The sequence below is a fragment of the Ylistrum balloti genome, unplaced genomic scaffold (assembly GCF_031769215.1).
Source record: "Ylistrum balloti isolate Yb309-2 unplaced genomic scaffold, AGI_CSIRO_Ybal_v1 Utg369874, whole genome shotgun sequence".
Taxonomy (NCBI): domain Eukaryota; kingdom Metazoa; phylum Mollusca; class Bivalvia; order Pectinida; family Pectinidae; genus Ylistrum; species Ylistrum balloti.
In genome coordinates, this window is record NW_026782015.1 from 1,318,889 (window position 1) to 1,342,602 (window position 23,714).

The following is a 23,714-nucleotide window of genomic DNA, read 5'->3' on the forward strand; positions in this document are numbered from 1 at the left end:
TGGCAGACTTGCACACACGCTTTGAGCGATTTCGGTACCTACGACGATTCACACTACTCGCTTAGTTTACAATGGATTACGACTGAACTTGTAAGGCTAAAAACAGCGGAAATCAGCACATAATCCTTTATGCGCATGCGTGTGGGTGTATCGTGTGTATTGGCAGATTTTCAGAATGAATGCAAACACCTTTGAAAGAAAAACACCCACGAAATATCATGAATGCAAAATTGAAGAATGTTAGACCTGGTGACTAACTTTTTCAACAGAGCTGGAAGGGGATATCCCCTTGTGGAGCTACAGAATGTGACTTACATCCAGTGTCGCTACGTTTATTGAATATTTGACAACCAGAATGGCACTTGAAAAACTTTGACGTGGGATATTTGTAATGCTGTTCTTTCGACATGTAAAATCACTCACTTTCAGGTTCGGGTAATCCCCGGGTCTGTTGCATGTGGACTTTTTCTGTTGTTAACAATCACGAAAAGTGATCGACTAGGCCTATTCATCTGTAAAATGTTGTGTGATTTCTTTACATTTAGTTAAATTATCTCAAAAATGATGTCGTTTATGATGAAAAAGAAGCGTTTCAAGTTCCATGTAAACTTTTGCATTGAGGAATTGTCATCTGTGCCTTATGTTAGTGGAATATTATTTGCAAAGATTCGACTGCTGGATGGTGGCAACTTTGCAGGCCAGTCTGAAAGGTGAGTATACTGTAAAAGGAATTGAAGACTGTATACCCCTGTAATTACTAAACTATTTACATGCCTTATCAGCAGTTTGCACCAACCAAAACTGGCTGTTACTGTGCCAAGCCTTTATTTTCAGACAGAGAACCTTGATATGAAACATTGATATATATGAAATATCCTAAACTTACCCAACACTACTCAAAATTTACCCAAAACTATCAAGATATATCCAAATGTTATAGATAACACTAAAACTTGCAACACTTGTGCTGAGATTATACTGTTCTTTTATCAGATTTAGCTGTATAGCACCTATAAATGAAAACAAGAATTCACACATACAGTACATGTAAATTATGTGGTTTTGTGTAAGTCTGAAAGGAAATGTGTAGATGGCAATGTAACCAGTGAATTCAGTTGCAAATTCAAGTGTATGAAATTACTTGTGTTTCCTGGCTAGAAGTAGAAGTAATTTACTACTCCCATCTTAGTGCTGATGAAATTGTTTAATGATACAACCTCAAATTATGATATTGTATGTAATTCCCAGACCCATGAAATTTTATGTAATTAATTATCTGTCGAATTTTTTAGTTGTATGTATTGCCCTGTCACAGATTGTTAGAAACTGTATGAAAATTTGTTCCCAAGCTGAGACTATATAAAATTGTAAAGATTAGTAATATCTAAGGTTGTTAAAGGTTTAGAATTTTGATCCTGTATGCATGTGTCTGTATTGGCAATGAAATACAGTCCTGAGAAATACATGCATGAGCATGACGATGTTGCCTGTTGTTGTAAACAGATAAATTGTCATCTTTGGTGTGAGAAATCAGAACAAATGAGTGGAATGTTATATTCCATCAGGTTTTACTTGCGACAAAATGAAATATGTATTGTTTCAATTTTTTTATGGGTACATGGATACACTTTTTCAAACCCAGTTACCCTTTCAATGCAAACTGTGTCTGGGTATTTCTAGCAGTCCTAATTGTATGCAATAGGGGTTATCATGATTACAGATGAGCTGCTTTCCTTGGATCTTGTGGGTAGGGCTAAAAAGAGTCCACCCTCATCACTTTACTGCAGGATTTTGGGGGCAAACAGCATAGGTCTTACAGTGGAATATGTGCCTGTGTCTGAAACAGGTTAAATAAGATATTTCAGCATCTACACATGTTCTCATTCTGGAAGAGTACCTCAATGCTTGTGAAAATGAAGGCAACAAATTTCAACACATTTGTTCTTTATTGTTATGTTTATTATTGTTGTAATGTTAACGAGGAAAGATCACCTGAATTTTCTATTTATAGTAACTTTTCTAGCGAAATTGGACACATGATACAGAGAAGATATGACAGTGATGAGTTTATCAAAGAACAACAATCAGTAGTTTGACATTTGCCACCGTGTCTGCTTCATTGTAACAGAGTTAATGTTGCCCCAGTGACATGTCTAAAATCACCTTTATTTAAAAAGAGTTCTTAATTTGGATAACTACTATTCCCAATCTGGTATTGTATATAATAATAAACTTGAAGGTGAACATCATTCCAAGTCTCAGAGAGTGTGTGAAATTGGTTATACATGTAGTTCAAAATCCACACTAAGTGATTGTTCCCAGTATCAGAAATTATATTTACTAATCGTATGTGTAGTTCTTAGTCTCAGAGTGTGTGAAAATGTTTTTACCAACTCTCTATAGTTCCTAGTCTCACAGTATACATGAGGGACTAAAATTGTATTTCTGCTTGGCTGCACGTGGTAATCAGTAGTATAGGTGGTCTCTGATATACTGGTTCACCACAACTGACATTTGATGATGCAGTGCTGATGTAAAACTTGTAGTTTCCCACACATAGTATTTTGAACTTTCTAAAATCTGTAAAACTTGAAATTCAAATATACACATTGTTTAAAACTTACTTAAAAGCAAGTCTGTAAAATTTGTAATTTACATACACAATGTTTAATACCTGTAAAATGTCAAGGATTTGAGTAGTATAAAGAAACTGCAGTATTTACATGGGGTTTATCATCCTGTGTTTGCGTACTTGGAAAGGTGAAGTAAGTAGAAATGGAATGGATACTTTCCAAGGCACTTGATTTTAGTATATGGATCTTCACAACATGATATTTAATAATGAGCTTCCAGTAGCACCTGCCATAAGCTTGTGATGCATGGAAGATAATTAAAAAAAAAATTACACACAAATTGAGGTATGCAATGTTTCTGATAAAGCTGATGAGTACATGTATGTACTTGCTGGCTGTATGTACATTTAAATATTAAAGACTGATGTATGGAACACTGCATCATTAATTATCTTCATATATTAGCATATTACTCTGTAAAAAGTTTTTAATGAAATATTGGAACTTTTTAGTGATTTCCTGATACCAACAGGATTTTTCATTTTCATAAATGTGGAGCATTTAAACAAAATAAAAAAAATCTTGTATTTCTGCCAAAAGGCTGGGTTTATTTTGGAAAATGTTGAAGTTTTTGATATGCCTGGGCCGGATGTGATATTTTAAAAATAAAGTATCTGAACACCCAAACAAGCAAAGTTACTGCCTGAAAAAGGGTGAGAATAATTGGTGCGATCTTTGGCACCATATTCTGATGACACCAAGCTTGACAGAAACAGTTTGGTGCTGCTGATCATTCATGATGTTTTACTTAATTAATGCCATTTATTGTTTTTGATTTTTTTTTTTTGTAATTTCCCTAGTTGTGAATACAGACCAAGTACGTTTTTGACACAGTTGTTAACTGGAGGGTAAGTTGTTTATGTTGGTCCACTGAACAGCTAAGTATTCTTAGGACAGATGTAACCCCCACTTTATCATATGCAACATTAACCTGTTGGACCAGTTTTTTGGTAGTGAATTACAGGGTGTGTGTTGCCATTGTTGTTTCAGTGAGTCGTATTCTAAAAGGAATTCAGATTGTGTTATGTATCTGAAAATAAAGAGATGTTTATGTGAATTATGACACACAGCTGGATATCAGACTTGTCAGTGGGAGCTGCGGAATCTGATATATACAAGATTAGTACAAGATGTTGGTGTACAAATAGATTAAGAAATGCTGCTGTTCGACAGCTGAACTGACAGAAAATACTATTTGTCATAACCTTATATCTTACTACTTATATTTGTATTTTAAACTATTGAGAAAAACAGTTGAATTTCTCTAAGTGTATCTTGAAACTGATCAAACAATAAAATTTCCAGAATTTCAAATTTTGCTCTCAGGAAAGTAGATAAAAAATTAGAAGAAAGTATGACAGGATGAATACTGATATGACTTTCTCTCTTACACTTTGATACAGAGTTGATGCACTGTGATACAGATAATCAAAAACAAAGTCATTTATGTAGAGACATAAGTTGTAAACAAACATAGGAGCTCTTCCTGTCAACATGTATGATATTGTCAGTGACAAAATGTTAGCAAGGTACATAATGTGTAGTAGTGATTAGAATACTTGTGGTGTACCTCACTCATATCACAGAAACATGATGTCTTATTATTACAAGTGGGGGAGGAGGGGTTATTTTAAGACATTGTTAGATTATTGATGATAAGCATGGAAGGAATACTTCGACTAATTTTAAAATAATTGCACTTCCTCAAAAAATTTTAAACTATCAGTGTGTTGAAGTATTAACATGGTAGCTTTTACCAATACTAAAACAAGATCATGTTATATTCTTAAAATAACATTGATATTCGTTTCTTATTTAAACATGATTGTTAATGATAAAATTGTATATTCATGAACATGTTTCCATTTGACTTTGGGGAAATGTCTATAAAAGAGAGAAAAATCTTACCATATAATGTTAGAAGGGAATTTGACCCATTATCAATAATGAAAATTCTTCACTCACACATGTGGTTTGGCTTATAAGTACATATCCAACAGAGAATTGAGTAAAATCTTGATTTATCTAGTACTACTAACAGAACACTTCATTTAGTATGAATGAGTCATTTTTTTTCTCTCCTTATGACAGTGAGTCGCACACAAGCTGTTTTCCCTTAGGAAATGGTACCATTAATTATGCAGGAACTGCCATTTGTTATCCCACTTGTGCATTGATTCTTATACAAAAATGAGTGTTTTTGTAGAGATCTATATAGGAATGTACATGTGGACTGATAGTTCAATAGTGAACTTACTGAAGTCAACACAGTGGTCCAGTCATTGCTGTTCTAGTGAGGTTACCCACAGTGGCCAAGTAACCATTGTTCTGGTAAGGTCACTCAGGCCAACACAGTGGCCTAGTCACCATTGTTTTCCTGAAGTCACTTGTGCCAACACAGTGGCCAAGTCACCAATTGTTTTGGTGAAGTCCTTGAGCCAGCACAGTGGTCTAGTCACCATTGTTTTGCTGAAGTCAATCGAGCCAACACAGTGGCCAAGTCACCATTGTTTTGGTGAAGTCCTCGAGCCAACACAGTGGCCAAGTCACCAATAATTGTTTTATAAAATCACTCAAGCCAACACTATATTAGTCTTGTGAACCTACCAGAATCTGATTCTTTATAAATAAATACATATTAACAGATAAAAACTCCAGATTTCATTATTGTAAATAAAAATATTCTAGTTGAGAATATCATTTAGTGGAAGGATATATGCGTATGGGGCATTATAGATATGTCACTGTGAGGCTGTGATCGACTAATTCTACCTGTTGTTAACCCTGAAGTTTATTGGTGTGAAGGGTCTACAAACTGACTGATTGTTCCTCATTGATTTCCTCTATATCTTACATCTTACCTTATCAGGAGTAAAATCTAGGACATTGAGATCCCTGAATTATTTGAACAAATCAGTAAATTAATTTCATCATGACCTTGAGGTTCATGAAGATTAATGATTATCATTACAAAGAGATAAAATCAGAACTACCTGCAGGATATATATATAGGTACAGTGATAATATTGTGTGTATAACCAGTCAGCATTACAAATACTATTGTACTTATTGTGGAGGGGAAATTGTGAGTGTATGTGTGTTTGGGAATGAGGGAAGGACAGTTAGCAGTGATTGAAATGGGGAACTCACACAAATGGCATGGTATGCAAGAATGAAGACTACAATTTGATGCCCATTGTATGTGTAGGGAAAGGACACTGAATTGGGAAGTCTGGTTGTGTACATGCCTATCCAGGAGGGGCAAGGCATTGAAATACAATAGACATGGAGTAGTGCATGAGATGGAGGCACTAAGACACAATGGTTGTGGAATAGTGCATGGGGATGGGGACACTGAATCACAATGGTTGTGGGGTGGGGATGGGGACAGTGAAGCACAATGGTCATTGAGTAGTAGGTGTTGGGACACCAAAGGTCATAATACTTCGGGATATACATAGGGCTCTGAAACATGATGTTTTTGGTATCAGTGGTACCTGGCATGGACAATTGATAACCAGAATGAAGGGAGGGGGAGTTAAAAAACCTAAATAGTGGAATGTGGGAAGGACGCTTATACACTATGGTTATGGAATAGTGGCAGAGGAAGATTGAGAGGATACAGAAATGCCAAAGATCATGATACTTACAGGGATCTGAAACATGAAAATTGTTGATTCAAGAAGGGGCCATGAAGTACAAAGGGTTTAGAATTGGGGGAGTTGGAACGACGAATAATGCTGGAGGATTTTGGAAATGCCAAAGATCAGGATACTTATAGGGATTTGAAACATGAAAATCATTGATTTGAGAAGGGGCCATGAAGTACAAAGGCTTTAGAATTGGGGGAGTTGGAACGACAGATAATATTGGAGGATTTTGGAACATTCACTGAGAAGAAACGGCTGTGGTATTGGGAAAGGGGAACTGACACAAGTGTACATGGACTGTTATGTTGGGAAGGACATTGACGGAGCTTTCTAAGTTGTACATTGAATTCTATTCATAGATATAATTATGTAGATTCAATTTTTATTATACCTGATATTTAAAGTTGCTATTCTTTATATTTTGTCATTTTACCTCAGATTTAAATTTGATTGACTTCAGGTTGGTTGACTGTTTAACAAGGGTTGTTATAATGCTGTGTATTGTAAGTCGTTAAGTACTCTGTCTACCCTATGTAATACCCACTCAGCTGTATATTTATATTCATTCTGCTTCACTGGATCAGACACAATCTGCTATAATGTATTTAAATAGGTTTAAAGATAAAAAGCTGGTTCAAGGTTATGTTACCTACGACTCTGCTTTCAATTATTCTTTCGAATAAATAACTGATTCTCAGACTTCTGTTTAATTGTACAAACCAACCCCTACTCTCCCCATGCCTACAGTGATCTTTTTTAGGTCTTGGAACTCCTCTTAGCTATAATGATAATTCCTTTGGTTCCTCCCATCAAAATTTAGTTAGGTATTTGGTTTCTTAAGAGTAGTACAGTCATGAAGGTGGTGAATAGTTTGTAAGTTCTAAAATAATTAAGAGACAGCCCAAAATCATTATAGTGATAAAGTGCCTGTGTAGGTCTTTGTGCTCGTTGTTGACCGTAGCCTGTACTTGGTTCACCTCTTAAACCAATCCCACTCCAGACAACTGTACATAGGTGTACAGAGTACATTCTGACCTTTCTCAAACAATATCCTCTTTTGTGATTCATGAAAAAGAAGACGAGTAAAACGTTTGAAATGTAACACCTGTATCTGTGGTGTGAGATATTACCATTGATCAGACGTGGAAGACGAGGAGTCGTATAGATAACTTGAACAGGACCTTAGCTACCTAACATGTTACAGGAACCACTAATCCACATGGAAGATTGAATATGATAAACATCTAGTAAACATTAGCATAACCACCCTCAGAGTTATTAATACAAACATACAACCACACTACTGGCTTTTAAATGCCAACATTGGTATGTCAATATTGAATCAAGCTGTACTTCTTGTAAACTTTTGAAGAATTTTTATCAAAAATAAAAAATGTAATGAACAATCTTCATAAACACAGATTTACTGAATACAGCTGCTCTGTGGGAAACCAGCAAGACCTTGAAATACTGCTAGGTCAGGCATTTTTATGGATAAGGGGAAAATCAAGGCGTCATTTACAACTGGTCCAAAGCGGAGTCATTGATTCAACACTGCTAGTTAATACAGATTTGTACAACTTATACAAATTAAGTACATGACTGTCAAGCAATCATAATTGATATTGCTCTGATTTGATAATTCAATTGATACTTTACATCATATATATGTCTGTCAATTTGTTGCTTGTATTTACTAAATAATGTCTTATTCAATTTCATATAATTGAATATACAGAGATTCAGTTTTACATAATTTAATTTTATACACAGATTCTCTTGTTGATTATGTAATTTAATTTGATACATAAAGATTTAATAGTCTATGAATTCGGCTTAATTGAAAACACATATTCACTAGTCCAACAGATAAATCATTGTGTTGTAAGAGTTTACATAGCTGTGACACCACAGCCTGGTACACCAACAGTTGTATAGCTGTCAGGTGGTTTTATGACAATAGGTAACTGTCACACAGCTTCCCCTTACCCAGGTGGCCCAAACATGCTGAGATGCTTAATTCTTTTTTGTTCATTTGTTCATTATACATGTTCCATTTGGTAGCTATCAACATGTTACCCCCTGCCTCCCACCAGTATCCCTCTGCCCAAACCCCAACCATACCCCAACTTCAACCATACCCTTACCCTAAACCCAACCATACCTACAACCCCTACCCATACCCCCATTCTTAAACCCAAACATACCCCCAACCCCAACCATACTCATAACCCCATCCCATATCCCCTGCCCTAACCCCAATCATACCCCGATCATGCCCCAAAACCCATAACTACCCCTTTTCTAACCTCAGCCCTACTCATACTCCCAACTCCAGCTGGTTTAAGACAGTGCATATACAATTAACTTAAACTCTCCACCACAATCCAACCAGGACCTAGATACTGAGTGGTTGTTATGATTGGTAGATTGTATAGATCACACATTCCATGGGCTCCCCATCTCATCTCAACCCAGACTATCTGTAATTGAATGGATACAGTTTGAAATTTCATTGGGTGATGCAGGTAGTTATCCCCTCTCCCCTTTCCCATCCAATCCCCAACACTGTTAAAGGGACATAATTAAAAAAAGAGTACACAAGGTGTACCAGGTGTATCTTTGTTGTACTGCTGTGAGAACTGGGTGGCGGTGGTGGTGATACTTTACATACTTTTGTTGGGATCAGACAGGTCATACATTACATACACACTATGTATATTACATTGTAATCAGATTACCATCACATTCCTATCCAGAAACCAGGTAAATCAGTAGCTAAATGACAGGTAAACATGTGTATTGTATTTTCTTATCACATCTGTAAATAAAACTTATCAAATCATGCCAATTAGTCAGTCAGATGGAAAGTAAATATTTGACTGTAGTTTCTGATCAAAACTATAAATAAACTTAAAATTTCCAACTGGTCAGATAAACATTTTGAACTTGGTACTGAATATCATTCACTTACAAGCTACAACATTCCAGAGGACTTAAAGCATAATGATTTTGTTATGAAAGATTAGTACTTCTTTGTTAATATTTCACTATAATCTGATAATAAAGCCTAGCTTCCTGACATGTTGATTGTATATTGAGCCCTCCTCTAACATACATGTACAGTATCAATAACATTACAAATAAACACAATTTTAGCTTAGAGTTACAATATTTAGAAATATGAAATATAATTAATGAATTGATCTACAGCAGAAGAGTTATAAAATGTCTTAAAGAATGGTTATAAATTTCAAGCTTTAAAACTGATTTTAGCACAATTCATTGTGAATCAGGTTAATTGCTTTAGTAAGCTTGATGAAAGGGACCATACTGTGGGAGAGACCCGAGAGCCTGTGGAAACCAGAACATCTTTGTAGGATTTTATGAGGCAATTATGGAACACCATTTCTAAAATTTTAAGGAGTTCCATTACTGAGATGCAGCGAGCTCCCAAAATTATGGTGTGTCTATAGGAGTCCTAATTATTTAAAAATCACTGGACATTGTGAATATCCCTTGTACACAGAAATGTTATCAAATGTAAACTTGGGTATATACAGAGTACAAAGGAAGTAAATCAAACTAGGCTTATTTTGTATTTACCTGGTAGGAGTGTGTATCTATTGAGTCATACTTCTAATAATATCCATGTGATATAACAATATAAATGCAGTCACACACAATTTATTTAAATATTAATATGATGTGAAACATTGGATCATGAGTTGTCAGCTATACAATGTTTATTAGTGTGTTGTAATGCTTGGCTGTACATGCAGTATCCAGTTTGTCTACACATGCACTAAACTGGATAACTCAAGTTATAAATTTATAAAAAATTATTGTAAACACAAGAGTTAAGCATAAGCTTTCATATATATATATATATAATATGTACCAGACATAGATTAAAAAACAAAATTTATTATGTGGTAGGAGAAAAATTATGCTTACAAACACTACTCGAAAGTAGTCTGGCAAAAGGCTTCAGTATTAGACTCAATAGTATTGTGGTTTAATGAATAAATAAATAAATAAAAACCCAGTAGTAGTCTGACATTAGGCTTAAACAGTAGACGCATGGTTAGGCTGGCGTCAGGCCTGAAAGTAGACTCAACAGTAGTCTGACATTAGGCTTAAACAGTAGACTCATGGATAGGCTGGGGCCAGGCTTGAAAGTAGACTCAACAGTAGTCTGGTATTAGGCTTAAACAGTAGACTCATGGATAGGCTGGGGCCAGGCTTGAAAGTAGACTCAACAGTAGTCTGACATTAGGCTTAAATAGTAGACTCATGGTGACATTAGGCTGGCATGGATAGGCTCAGGACTCAACAGTAGTCTAGTATTAGGATTGAAAGTAGAGTCTGACTCAACTCATGGATAGGCTGGGGCCAGGTAGTCTCAACAGTACTGGTATTAGGCTTAAACAGTAGACTCATGAAGAGGACTATGGGTAGGCTGGCATCAGGCCTGAAAGTAGACTCAACAGTAGTCTGGTATTAGGATTAAACAGTAGACTCATGGATAGGCTGGGGCCAGGCTTGAAAGTAGACTCAACAGTAGTCTAGTATTAGGATTGAAGAGTTGACTCATGGGTAGGCTGGCATCAGGCCTGAAAGTAGACTCAACAGTAGTCTGGTATTAGGATTAAAGAGTTGACTCATGGGTAGGCTGGCATCAGGCCTGAAAGTAGACTCAACAGTAGTCTGGTATTAGGATTAAAGAGTTGACTCAGTAGGCTCATGGCCTGAAAGTAGACTCAACAGTAGTCTGGTATTAGGATTAAAGAGTTGACTCATGGGTAGGCTGGCATCAGGCCTGAAAGTAGACTCAACAGTAGTCTGGTATTAGGATTAAACAGTAGACTCATGGATAGGCTGGGGCCAGGCTTGAAAGTAGACTCAACAGTAGTCTAGTATTAGGATTGAAGAGTTGACTCATGGGTAGGCTGGCATCAGGCCTGAAAGTAGACTCAACAGTAGTCTGGTATTAGGATTAAAAGAGTTAGGACTCTAGTATTAGGATTGATGGGTAGGCTGGCATCAGGCCTGAAAGTAGACTCAACAGTAGTCTGGTATTAGGATTAAAGAGTTGACTCATGGGTAGGCTGGCATCAGGCCTGAAAGTAGACTCAACAGTAGTCTGGTATTAGGATTAAAGAGTTGACTCATGGGTAGGCTGGCATCAGGCCTGAAAGTAGACTCAACAGTAGTCTGGTATTAGGATTAAAGAGTTAACTCATGGGTAGGCTGGCATCAGGCTTGAAAGTAGACTCAACAGTAATCATTAGGACCCTGAAGTCATTTTGATAATTATATGGTAAATGATACTGTATGATAATCATATTAAACAATTCCAGCTGATCAGGTTAGATGAAGAGTTAGATGAAGTAGATTTAGAGAGTGTGAAATGTTGGAGATGAAAAATAAGATATGGACAATGTGATGAGTGCTGGTACTAGATAACAAGATAACATAACATGATGGTCTTGGAGTGGATGCTGTTTGTGTCAGATAATGCTAAAACTAAAATGGAAGATGGAGATGATGCTAGATAAGGATTCTGTTAGAATCAAAGCAATGATGTCTGATGATGGTGGTGTTTTAAATGATATGATGATTTACAGTGAGGAAGTGGCCAAAAATAAGGGCACTGTCAGAGGTTTGATGACTGTGTTGTAAAATGATCTGAGACATTATAATACAAGGTCACAGAGGTACAGCTGATTCACCTTGACCTACTCAGTTCTAGTAGAGTTGATCAGACCAGCAAGGCTGACATAATGGGCTTTTTGCCCTTCATATCCTGAAAAAGTCACACACTCAACAAAGGAATAGGTCAAGGAGTGTGTGGTGTTGGGTGTTTCCATCACTTACTCTCTTATCATGTATCAATAGAATAGCCAACTCAGTTGGTGTCCTCTTTCTCATGACTTTTACTGTTCATATCTGTGTTAATTAATATAACCTGTTAAACATGCAGACATCTAAATTGAGCCTGTAATTTTCAGTCAGCTGTCTGTGCATAAGCTAGATTAGCTAGCCTGATCCAACCCTTCTCAAGCTGATCCAATAACACATCTCTTCATGAAATCCTGGGATGCACCTTACCCTGTGTCTTTCAGGGAATCATGACACCAACATATATTGACTATGATTATCTTTACTTGTCGTGTGTGTTTCTTACTATGAAAACTCTGCTGATAACTTCCAAAATAAATTGATGATATGAAGGGACTTGTGTATTTACAGTTTCTACAGGCATTGAAAACCAACACTGATATTGTGTGATCTGATGAAATTTTAAAAATATCAATGAAATTAATTAATCTGATAGATGATATCTGTCAATGTATTTGTGGTCAGTATGTTGACATGGTGTCTGATTGCTTGGCAATATGACAACAAACAGTCTTGTTTTCAGTTCTCGGCCTTGTAGTCAGGCTGAGTAACACTGTTTTAAGATGAGATCATGCGACCTTTGATTGATCTATATTAACACAACTCTGATCACACACCCTTTAATAAATAATTCAACACAGTGCATAATCAAACTAAAAATGAATTTATTTTCAAAAAGTTCTGATATATGATTTGAAGGTAGATGGATAGCACTTACCTGGTAGATAAATATCTTAGATTTTGTGACTGCAGTTGTAATTATACAAATACACTTTTCTATGTTGAAGTGTAAAATAGTCAAGTATCCTTCAGCTGTACATAAATATTGAATGTTAATTAGTATTCAGCGAGTGAGTGTAAAGCTGATGTTGTAGCTTGTTCCTGATGTTGTTGGTAGAGTTTAGCTCCTGAAGATCTACATAGATTTCAGATACAGACCTAATTACCTGTAACTATATTTTAAAAATACCTTAGCACTCATTATATTCTATGAGTGTAGGGAATATCACCTTATCCTTCCATCTATGTTTCTGTCTCTGTCTTTAGACTATTAAAGTTCGTAGTGATAACTGCAGTAGAGATGTAATATATAACATGATCAATATTAGAACTTGGATTTTACTTAATGTCTTTCCCTACCCACACAAAGGGCAAAACATTCTCATTCTCTCAACATCTAATGTCACATTAGTTGGTGTCAGCTGACTTATCACCTGTCTTACATGAACACTTAAACATAATTGTTTCATCTTTACCTATGGTGACCACTCTTAATGATATCATTGGCTACCTAATGACCTCTTGTTTGTCATGACTACCTGTTTGTAGTGACCACTTTTTTATAGTGACCACTTGTTTGTCATGACTACCTGTTCATAGTGACCACTTGTTTGTTATGACTACCTGATTTAGTGACCAATGGTCACAAATACCTGTTTATTGTGACCACTTGATTGTTAGGACTACCTGCCTAAAGTGACCACTTGTTTGTCTCAACTACACTGCCTATAGTGATCATTTGTTTGTCACGACTACCTCCCTGTAGTGATCATTTGTTTGTCACGACTACCTGCCTATAGTGATCATTTGTTTATTATGTGTGTGATGATTGCCTTTCTAAAGCAGCCACTTGGTATGACTACATGTCTATAATGACCACCTGTGTGTTACGAACTTATTGACTTTTTGTGTGAATGTCCTTCATTTTTGTTACCTGTATGGAATGTCTACATGGCAATGAGTTAATGTAACTGTTTACCTTTGCACAGTATGTTTTCTAGCCTGTTTCTGGAGCCGTGGTCACATTGTCTGCTTAAACATCTATACCTGATTGGCAGAAATGCTCTACAGGGATCAATAAAGACCACTAGCTATGAAGGTCTTTTATATAAGGATCCTTTGATGCTATACTGTATGCATGAGAGGTCCTAAACAATTAATATACTTTCCTAGCCAACATCTACTATACAATACTCAAACCTGAATTATATACTGTTACTAAGCTGCACCATACAGGCTTATCTTGAGGAGAAAGGTAGAGACTCAAAGCCTGATTCTTAGGAGATAGGTAGAGACTCAAAGCTTGATTCTTAGGAGATAGGTGGAGACTCAAAGCCAGATTCTGGGGAGATAGATGGAGACTCAAAGCTTGATTCTTAGGAGATAGGTAGAGACTCAAAGCCTGATTCTTAGGAGATAGGTAGAGACTCAAAGCTTGATTCTTAGGAGATAGGTAGAGACTCAAAGCTTGATTCTTAGGAGATAGGTAGAGACTCAAAGCCTGATTCTTAGGAGATAGGTAGAGACTCAAAGCCTGATTCTGAGGAGATAGGTGGAGACTCAAAGCCTGATTCTTAGGAGATAGGTAGAGACTCAAAGCTTGATTCTTAGGAGATAGGTAGAGACTCAAAGCCTGATTCTGAGGAGATAGGTGGAGACTCAAAGCTTGATTCTTAGGAGATAGGTGGAGACTCAAAGCCTGATTCTGAGGAGATAAGTGGTGACTCAAAGCCTGATTCTGGGGAGATAGGTGGAGATTCAAAGCCTGATTCTGGGGAGATAGGTGGAGATTCAAAGCCTGATTCTGGGGAGATAGGTGGAGACTCAAAGCCTTCCGAATGGATAGACAGAAACTCTGAGCCTGATTCAGAAGGGATAGGTGGAGACTAGGTGCCTTCTATGTAAATGTGGAGATAGACATTCAGGAAACATATATAATCAACGTTGAAGTATCGACTTACATGACAAATTTTAAGTGTGAGACACCAGTTTATGTGCTGAGACTAAATAATTTTTTGCTGCCCTACAATCATCAGACCATTACATGACACAACCATATCTAAAAGTGTACAGGTGTACCAACTATTGGTGCACACCAAATACCTTTATCAAGCAAGATTCATTTACCTTGAATTTCAAACAGGATCCAGGTGCCTATATGTGTGCAATAGGGATCCAGTGCAGACACCAATGGAGATATTGATAAGTTAACCGTACATAATGTCAGTCTCTATATCTGTGTGTAGACAATCTTTGAAGGCGCCCAAGCCAAACTGGTTCGAGAATTGCTATTTTACATTTTTCAGACACATTAATAAAATAAAGGGCTATCTGTCTGTTATATCAATGAACTTTGGTCAAAATAAAGGTTACCACATCGTTAATAAGGGTACGGCTTATTTCTTGGTATGTCTTATATGTGGATCAATCTGGTAAATTTTCTTTTAAAAATATCTTGGCATGACAAGTATCAGCATAGTTAACTCTTTGTAATGTACATAGGTGACTTTCTGTCAGGTACAAAGCTGAATCTTTGACAAAACCATAGCTGACTCTGTCACATACATAGCTGACTCTGTCACATACATAGCTGACTCTCTGTCACATACACAGCTGACTCTCTGTCACATACACAGCTGACTCTCTGTCACATATACAGCTGACTTTCTGTCACATACATAGCTGACTCTCTGTCACATACATAGCTGACTCTCTGTCACATATACAGCTGACTCTCTGTCACATACACAGCTGACTCTCTGTCACATATACAGCTGACTTTCTGTCACATACATAGCTGACTCTCTGTCACATACATAGCTGACTCTCTGTCACATACATAGCTGACTCTCTGTCACATATACAGCTGACTCTCTGTCACATAAACAGCTGACTCTCTGTCACATACATAGCTGACTCTGTATCACATACATAGCTGACTCTCTGTCACATACATAGCTGACTCTCTGTCACATAAACAGCTGACTCTGTATCACATACATAGCTGACTCTCTGTCACATACATAGCTGACTCTCTGTCACATATACAGCTGACTCTCTGTCACATACATAGTTGACTCTGTATCACATACATAGCTGACTCTCTGTCACATACATAGCTGACTCTCTGTCACATATACAGCTGACTCTCTGTCACATACATAGCTGACTCTGTGTCACATACATAGTTGACTCTGTATCACATACATAGCTGACTCCCAGTCACATACATAGCAGACTTCCTGTCACATACATAATGGACTCTCTGTCACATATACAACAGACTCTCTGTCACATATATAGCTGATTCTCTGTCACATATACAGCTGACTCTCTGTCACATTCATAGCAGACTCTCTGTCACATACATAGCTGACTTTCTGTCACATACATAGCTGACTCCCAGTCACATACATAGCAGACTTCCTGTCACATACATAGTGGACTCTCTGTCACATATATAGCAGACTCTCTGTCACATATACAGCTGACTCTGTGTCACATGCATAGCTGACTATGTGTTACATACATAGCAGACTCTCTGTCACATATAAAGCAGAATCTATGTCACATACATAGCTGACTTTCTGTCACATACATAGCTGACTCCCAGTCACATACATAGCTGACTCCCAGTCACATACATAGCTGACTCCCAGTCACATACATAGCAGACTTCCTGTCACATACATAGTGGACTCTCTGTCACATATATAGCAGACTCTCTGTCACATATACAGCTGACTCTGTGTCACATGCATAGCTGACTCTGTCAAAAGGGCTAATCTGGGAGTTCACCTTAGAACAAAAGAGATCCAGATGTTCAACTTAGTACAAAAATGTGATCTAGGTGTTCATCTTTGTGTGATAGGGATCCAGGTTTTCACCTTAGTATTATAGGGATCTTGGTGTTCATCTAAGTATAATAGAGATCCAGTGTTCATCCTTATATTAAAGTTATCTAGGTGTTCATCTTTGTGTGATAGGGATCCAGGTTTTCACCTTAGTATTATAGGGATCTTGGTGTTCATCTTAGTATAATATAGATGCAGTGTTCATCCTTATATTAAAGTTATCAGGGTGTTCATCTTTGTGTAACTGGGATGTAGGTGCTTATAGTAAAGTGATTCAGTACTCATCGTTGTGTAATAGGGATTAGTGTTAATTTTAGAACAATAAGGATTCAGGTGCTTTATGTAGTACTATAGGATCAAAGGGACATATCAGTAAAGATAAAAACTCAATAATTTGTCATCCACACATCATCTTATTTCATTTACAATCTTGTAGATTGTATTTTTTGACAATATCTTGGCAAGAGGTGATATTATCTGCATAACTGACTCTCTGACACATTCTTTCACAAGGACTGACATAAAAAATGTAGACACAGTCATCTCACAACAACTTAATGGTCCAAGTGCAATGTGTCATCATCAACATTCCTTACCAAGACATGCATACACCTCTGCACAAATAAACTGCAGAGTTTCCTGCTGCAGTCCTATGTACCTCTAGGTATTATGATAGCTACGATGTCACTGTTGTCTGCAGAGGTCAGACAATACAAATTAATTATGTTGTACAAGTATTACTTGGGGTGGACAAGCAATCCAACACCACATAATTGTGTCAAGTTTTAGTGTAAAGGAAAGTCTGATAGATCCTTCCAGAGGCTACAGGTATGATCTATAAAGACAAAACATGTACACTGACTGGCCTTGTGGATTGCGCTTGTACATCCTGTTCTACGGTTACAGGACATCCGTAAATAACTGTTTGATCTTGCCTTCGTACAACAATAATAATATTTACAGTATCTAAAATCAAGCTTATATACAGATTTGCCACTGTACAGGTGGGAGACCACAATGTCCTGTTACAGTAGCTTACTCTGTGTCAGGGAACCTTACTTTACTGAAGTGGCTATACAGAGAGACTGTAATTATACCAGGCAGCACTCCATTAATTACTTAGATGTTCACCGATGGAATCTGACTCAATTAGGCAGGGTAGGCGCTGATGAGGTCCACTTCCTTAAGAGATCTGTTCCTATAGTTTTTGTAATGCTGCTGTATAAGAAGACAGTAGTCTGTGCCTGATGAAAGATGTCTTTAACGACAGCTACTTATGTAAGGTCATACTCGTACACTAATTACTCTATAGACAAGGGGAGGAATTCTCTGTATTACAGAAACATTGCCAGAGATTTGACTAGAAATATCAGAGACCTCTTGTCTTATTCATCGTGGATCAGAGACTGCTTATGGCTGGGACATACAGTGTTGTTGCCCCAGGCCATCATTCTATCATCATTTACTTTCTGTTCATTTACTCTTTGATGGATGAACATATTAAACTGAAATTTGGAAAAAAGAATTCTGAAGATATGAAGTTTGTACCAAGTCAGCTATGAATTAACTGTGGTCATCTACCTGGGTTGACCAATATATGACACAACCTGGAAAATCTTGATCTTGATAAACCAATAGCATCAAAAAGGTTCGATAATGTGCCTCTCATTGCTTGCTGGTGGGGACATTCCTAACACCAACATATCTAGTCTCCTGTAAGGTTTGTGGTGCTGTTATTGTAGTGCCTGTCCTCCTTAGGGTAGTTGAGGGGCCTGTTCTGTTGTAGGGTTATTGAGGTGCCAGTCTTCCTGTAGGGTAATTGTGGTACCTGTCCTACCGTAGGGGTATTGAGGTGTCTTTCCTACTATAGGGTTATTGAGGTGTCTGTTCTATTGTAGGGTTATTAAGGTGCCAGTCCTACTATAGGGTTATTGAGGTGTCTGTTCTATTGTAGGGTTATTAAGGTGCCAGTCCTCCTGTAGGGTTATTGTGGTGCCTGTGCTACTGTAGGGTTATTGTGGTGCCTGTGCTACTGTAGGGTTATTGTGGTGCCTGTGCTACTGTAGGGTTATTGTGGTGCCTGTGCTACTGTAGGGTTATTGTGGTGCCTGTGCTACTGTAGGGTTATTGTGGTGCCTGTGCTACTGTAGGGTTATTGTGGTGCCTGTCCTACTGTTAGTTATTTAGGTGTAGCCACAGGGTTTGTTCGTTCTTAGTAGATGTGTTCTATTTTGATAAGAATGCTTATAAAGCCAAATCATCAGTTTCACCACAGGTTAATCTCCCTTGAATCCACCACAGCTACCAATCTTTGGTTGGGTTGGATATCATTATTTTCAAAACCTGCTGTGAAAAGCAGATGGCTAATGTTTACATTAAAGGAGAGACTATGTTGTGTACAGGTAATTAGAGTGACTGATCTTATTGAGTAGAGCTTAGATACAACATTTATACCACAGATACATGAAATGCCAGCAATGTTTAAGTACTTTTACATACAGCAGGTCAGAGAAGGATTTCTTTGAACTTATCATTGGCCATGTTGGCAGAGTGTCAGATAGTCAGCTGTCAGAGGAGAAACCAGAGCAGCTCACTTTTATATCACCCAAATTGATGCATATAATATAATGGGTTTATTTTTATGCACTCAACAATTACCTATAGAAATTTCCTCCTAACATTGCATATGTGAAATTCCATGTGACTATAGCTTCATCTTCTGTATACATGGAATCTGATGTATGGGCGTTACCTTTAATGAGTTGTAGGAAATGGCCCTAATCTTCTACCAGTGTTGTGATGACCTTTACAGACTGATAAAACAATTATACTAAACTGTTATAGGTCTTCCTTCACCTTTACATTCGCAGATATTTCACCATGTTTTATCATTCTAATGAATTAGTGGTAATTTTTACAGTCATGTATAAGGGATATGTTATTTCACAAAAAACTATGAGAATTTTATCATACTAATAAAGTTATGATATTAATGATATTGGAGAACTGCTGCTATTTTGTTTTAGAAATAAATTTGCACTTAATCTAAATTTCCTCACATTATAAATCTGATATTACCGTTTAACTAACTTCATCGGTACTTCATCCCTCTTAAAAAAATCAAATATTTCCGGTATTTCTTCCTGTTTAGGAGAGTTTACAAGTATTTTATCCACTTTAACAAATGTTTCTGGTAATTTCTATGCTAAGTAATGATTGTTGTTAATTGTAGGCAGGACATCATCAACAACTGTGTGAAGTGGAAGGCTCCCTTTAGTTTCCAGTGTAAGATGACTGCCAACGCTAATACTGGGTCATTGGACGAGTGTAAATGTCGCATCTCTGTCCGAAGGGTAAGTATATGTATGAAGGAAGGTGTTCAATGTTTTATGTGTCTTTGGACGAGTGTAAATTTCACATCTCTGTCGGAAGGGTACGTATATGTATGAAGGAGGGTGTTCAATGTTTATAGGTGTCTCTGGATGAGTGTAAATTTCACATCTCTGTCCAAAGGGTAAGTATATGTATGATGGAAGGTGTTTTAATGTTTTTTCTACATCTCTTGACAAGAGTAAATTTCACATCTCTGTCTGAAGAGTAAGTATGTATGAAAGCAGGAGTTCAGTGCTTTTTAGCTCACCTGATCAGTAGGACAAAGGTGAGCTTATGCTGTACCACAGTGTCTGTTGCCTGTCTGTCTAAATTTTTAATTTCTTTAAAATACTACTGTTCATGAATAACTAAGCAGGTTTGGACCAGATTCGGCAGAAGGGGACTCAATTTTTAATAAATGATGGACATCCCTTGTGGCCTGAGGGATGGGGCATAAAAGGGGAAATTTAGCATATTTTTTAAGAATCTTCTTCTTTTGTATAAAGAGTTGAACTAGGCCCCCTATGGCAGGAGGAGCATGGCCCAATAGGAAAAATTCTTTAAAATCCTTCTTCTATGTCATAATTTGGGTTTAAGACATCATTGGCTAAAGGAGAATAAGTTTCATATAAACAATGGAGCTTACACCCTTGGGCAATTTTGTCAGAAGCATCCTAGGCAGAAAGGTAATCAATTTTGTATAAACAGTAGGCCATGGCCTTTTAGGGCAGGACCCAATAATGGAAATAGGGCCATTTTCTGTATAATTCTTCATGAATAGCTGAACTCAGGCCCAGTTTTGTCTGTAGTATTTTTGGACATTTGTATAAATGGTTTTGCTGTCCCCTTGGGGGCAGAGGGGTGGAAGCTGGTGCAGGATTATTTATAAACATTTTGAATTTCCTTACCGTTAATTTGAAAAAAAAAAAAGAATTTCAACCAAAGTCAGATGAGTGATGTAGGCCATATGGGCCTCTTGTTCTATGTATTTGGATGATTATAAATGTCGCTTCTCTGTCCAAAGGGTAAGTAAGTATGAAGTACAGTATGTTGTACAATGCTTTTCTGTGGTCATTGAAGGAGTATAAATGTCACATCTCTGTCCAAAGGTAAGTATTTATGATATATTGTGTCTCCATTTACAGTTTACATGTATTTACAAGAGCGGTATGGATGTATTTTCTCCATCCAAACAGGAGAATGAAGATAAAAGGTCAACATACTCTGAATACACAAATACCTGGTATTTATATTGTTCAGTCACCAACCATTAAATATGTATATTATGTATGCAGTCACTATTGTCTGGATATGTTGTATAATCAGTCTGATCTCCATCCATTGAATATGTATAATATTGGCTGTAATCAATAAACAGAAAAAAATTCCACCATATCACAATATGTATAATAGTAAGGCAGGAGTCTTTGTTACACATATACTACAATCTCAGAATGTCAACTCGTTAGTCATTTTCAGATTGATTTGAAATTATTTACATCCACATCAAGCACAAGGATGTTGTGGAAGTGATTGTAGTGGGAGTCACGATCAGGGAGTTAGTGGGAGTCACAATCAGGGAGTCAGTGGGAGTCACAAACAGGGAGTCAGTGGGAGTCACGATCAGGGAGTTAGTGGGAGACACGATCAGGGAGTTAGTGGGAGTCACAATCAGGGAGTTAGTGGGAGTCACGATCAGGGAGTCAGTGGGAGTCACAAACAGGGAGTTAGTGGGAGTCACGATCAGGGAGTTAGATGGAGTCACAATCAGGGAGTTAGTGGGAGTCACGATCAGGGAGTTAGTGGGAGACACGATCAGGGAGTTAGTGGGAGTCACGAACAGGGAGTTAGTGGGAGTCACAAACAGGGATTTAGATGGAGTCAGAAAGAGATTGCTATTTGGAGAGTAATGACTTATAGTGATAAAGGATGAGGTGGTCCTTGGGTAGATGTTTAGAGAGCAATGACTTATAGTGATGTAGGATGAAGTGGTCCCTGGGTAGATGTTTAGAGAGCAATGACTTATAGTGATATAGGATGAGGTGGTCCCTGGGTAGATATTTGGAGAACAATGACTTATAGTGATGTAGGATGAAGTGGTCCCTGGGTAGATGTTTAGAGAGCAATGACTTATAGTGATGTAGGATGAAGTGGTCCCTGGGTAGATGTTTGGAGAGCAATGACTTATAATGATGTAGGATGAGGTGGTCCCTGGGTAGATGTTTAGAGAGCAATGACTTATAGTGATTAGGATGAGGTGGTCCCTGGGTAGATGTTTAGAGAGCAATGACTTATAGTGATTAGGATGAGGTGGTCCCTGGGTAGATGTTTAGAGAGCAATGACTTATAGTGATTAGGATGAAGTGGTCCCTGGGTAGATGTTTAGAGAGCAATGACTTATAGTGATGTAGGATGAAGTGGTCCCTGGGTAGATATTTGGAGAGCAATGACTTATAGTGATGTAGGATGAGGTGGTCCCTGGGTAGATGTTTAGAGAGCAATGACTTATAGTGATGTAGGATGAGGTGGTCCCTGGGTAGATGTTTAGAGAGCAATGACTTATAGTGATGTAGGATGAAGTGGTCCCTGGGTAGATGTTTAGAGAGCAATGACTTATAGTGATGTAGGATGAGGTGGTCCCTGGGGAGATGTTTAGAGAGCAATGACTTATAGTGATGTAGGATGAGGTGGTCCCTGGGTAGATGTTTAGAGAGCAATGACTTTTAGTGATGTAGGATGAGGTGGTCCCTGGGGAGATGTTTAGAGAGCAATGACTTATAGTGATGTAGGATGAGGTGGTCCCTGGGTAGATGTTTAGAGAGCAATGACTTCCAGTGATCAGGATGAGGTGGTCCCTGGGTAGATGTTTGGAGAACAATGACTTACAGTGATTAGGATGAGGTGGTCCCTGGGTAGATGTTTAGAGAGAGACTTATAGTGATGTAGGATGAGGACTGGGTAGATGTTTGGAGAACAATGACTTACAGTGATTAGGATGAGGTGGTCCCTGGGTAGATGTTTAGAGAGCAATGACTTATAGTGATATAGGATGAGGTGGTCCCTGGGTAGGTGTTTGGGAGTAAGATTGTCAACTAAGAGTAGATCTGAAAATCAACAATTAGGCTAACCTTATTTACTAATATCTATTATCTTATCCACCCTGTGGTATTACTAAAATGGAATTGTCAAGTGAGTGACCTCCATCTTCAGTTATGATATCTTTTGTGTGTTACTAATGACTGGTATATATGTGTAGCTAATATGGTATGACAAGGCATCTTTTCAACAGTGTCTTATTTTTCTATTTTTACATGGAAAAGTTTTCTTTGAAAAAAGTTATCTAATTTTAGCCCATGTTCTTTAATTAAAGACAATGTTTTTGATACCTTTTTAATGAGAAACTGCATGTGTTATAATAAACCTATTAAAGAGTATAGCACTAAACTTAAACTTGTCAGTAATCCAGCCATTGTATATCTCCAAATCTACCAATTGGATATAACTTCAATTACATATCTTCA

The 23,714-nt window shown here is 37.4% G+C and overlaps 1 protein-coding gene across 1 annotated transcript in view; it reads left to right on the forward strand.

Moving 5' to 3' along the window:
* The first annotated feature begins 159 nt into the window (after positions 1 to 159).
* LOC132546029 (early estrogen-induced gene 1 protein-like) overlaps positions 160 to 23,714 on the forward strand; it is a 37,392-nt gene continuing 13,837 nt past the window's right edge. The window contains exons 1-2 of the mRNA XM_060209724.1: positions 160 to 710; positions 20,054 to 20,174. Coding sequence (XP_060065707.1) covers positions 562 to 710; positions 20,054 to 20,174 — 270 coding nt within the window. The 5' untranslated portion in view covers positions 160 to 561. The remainder of the gene's footprint in view (positions 711 to 20,053; positions 20,175 to 23,714) is intronic.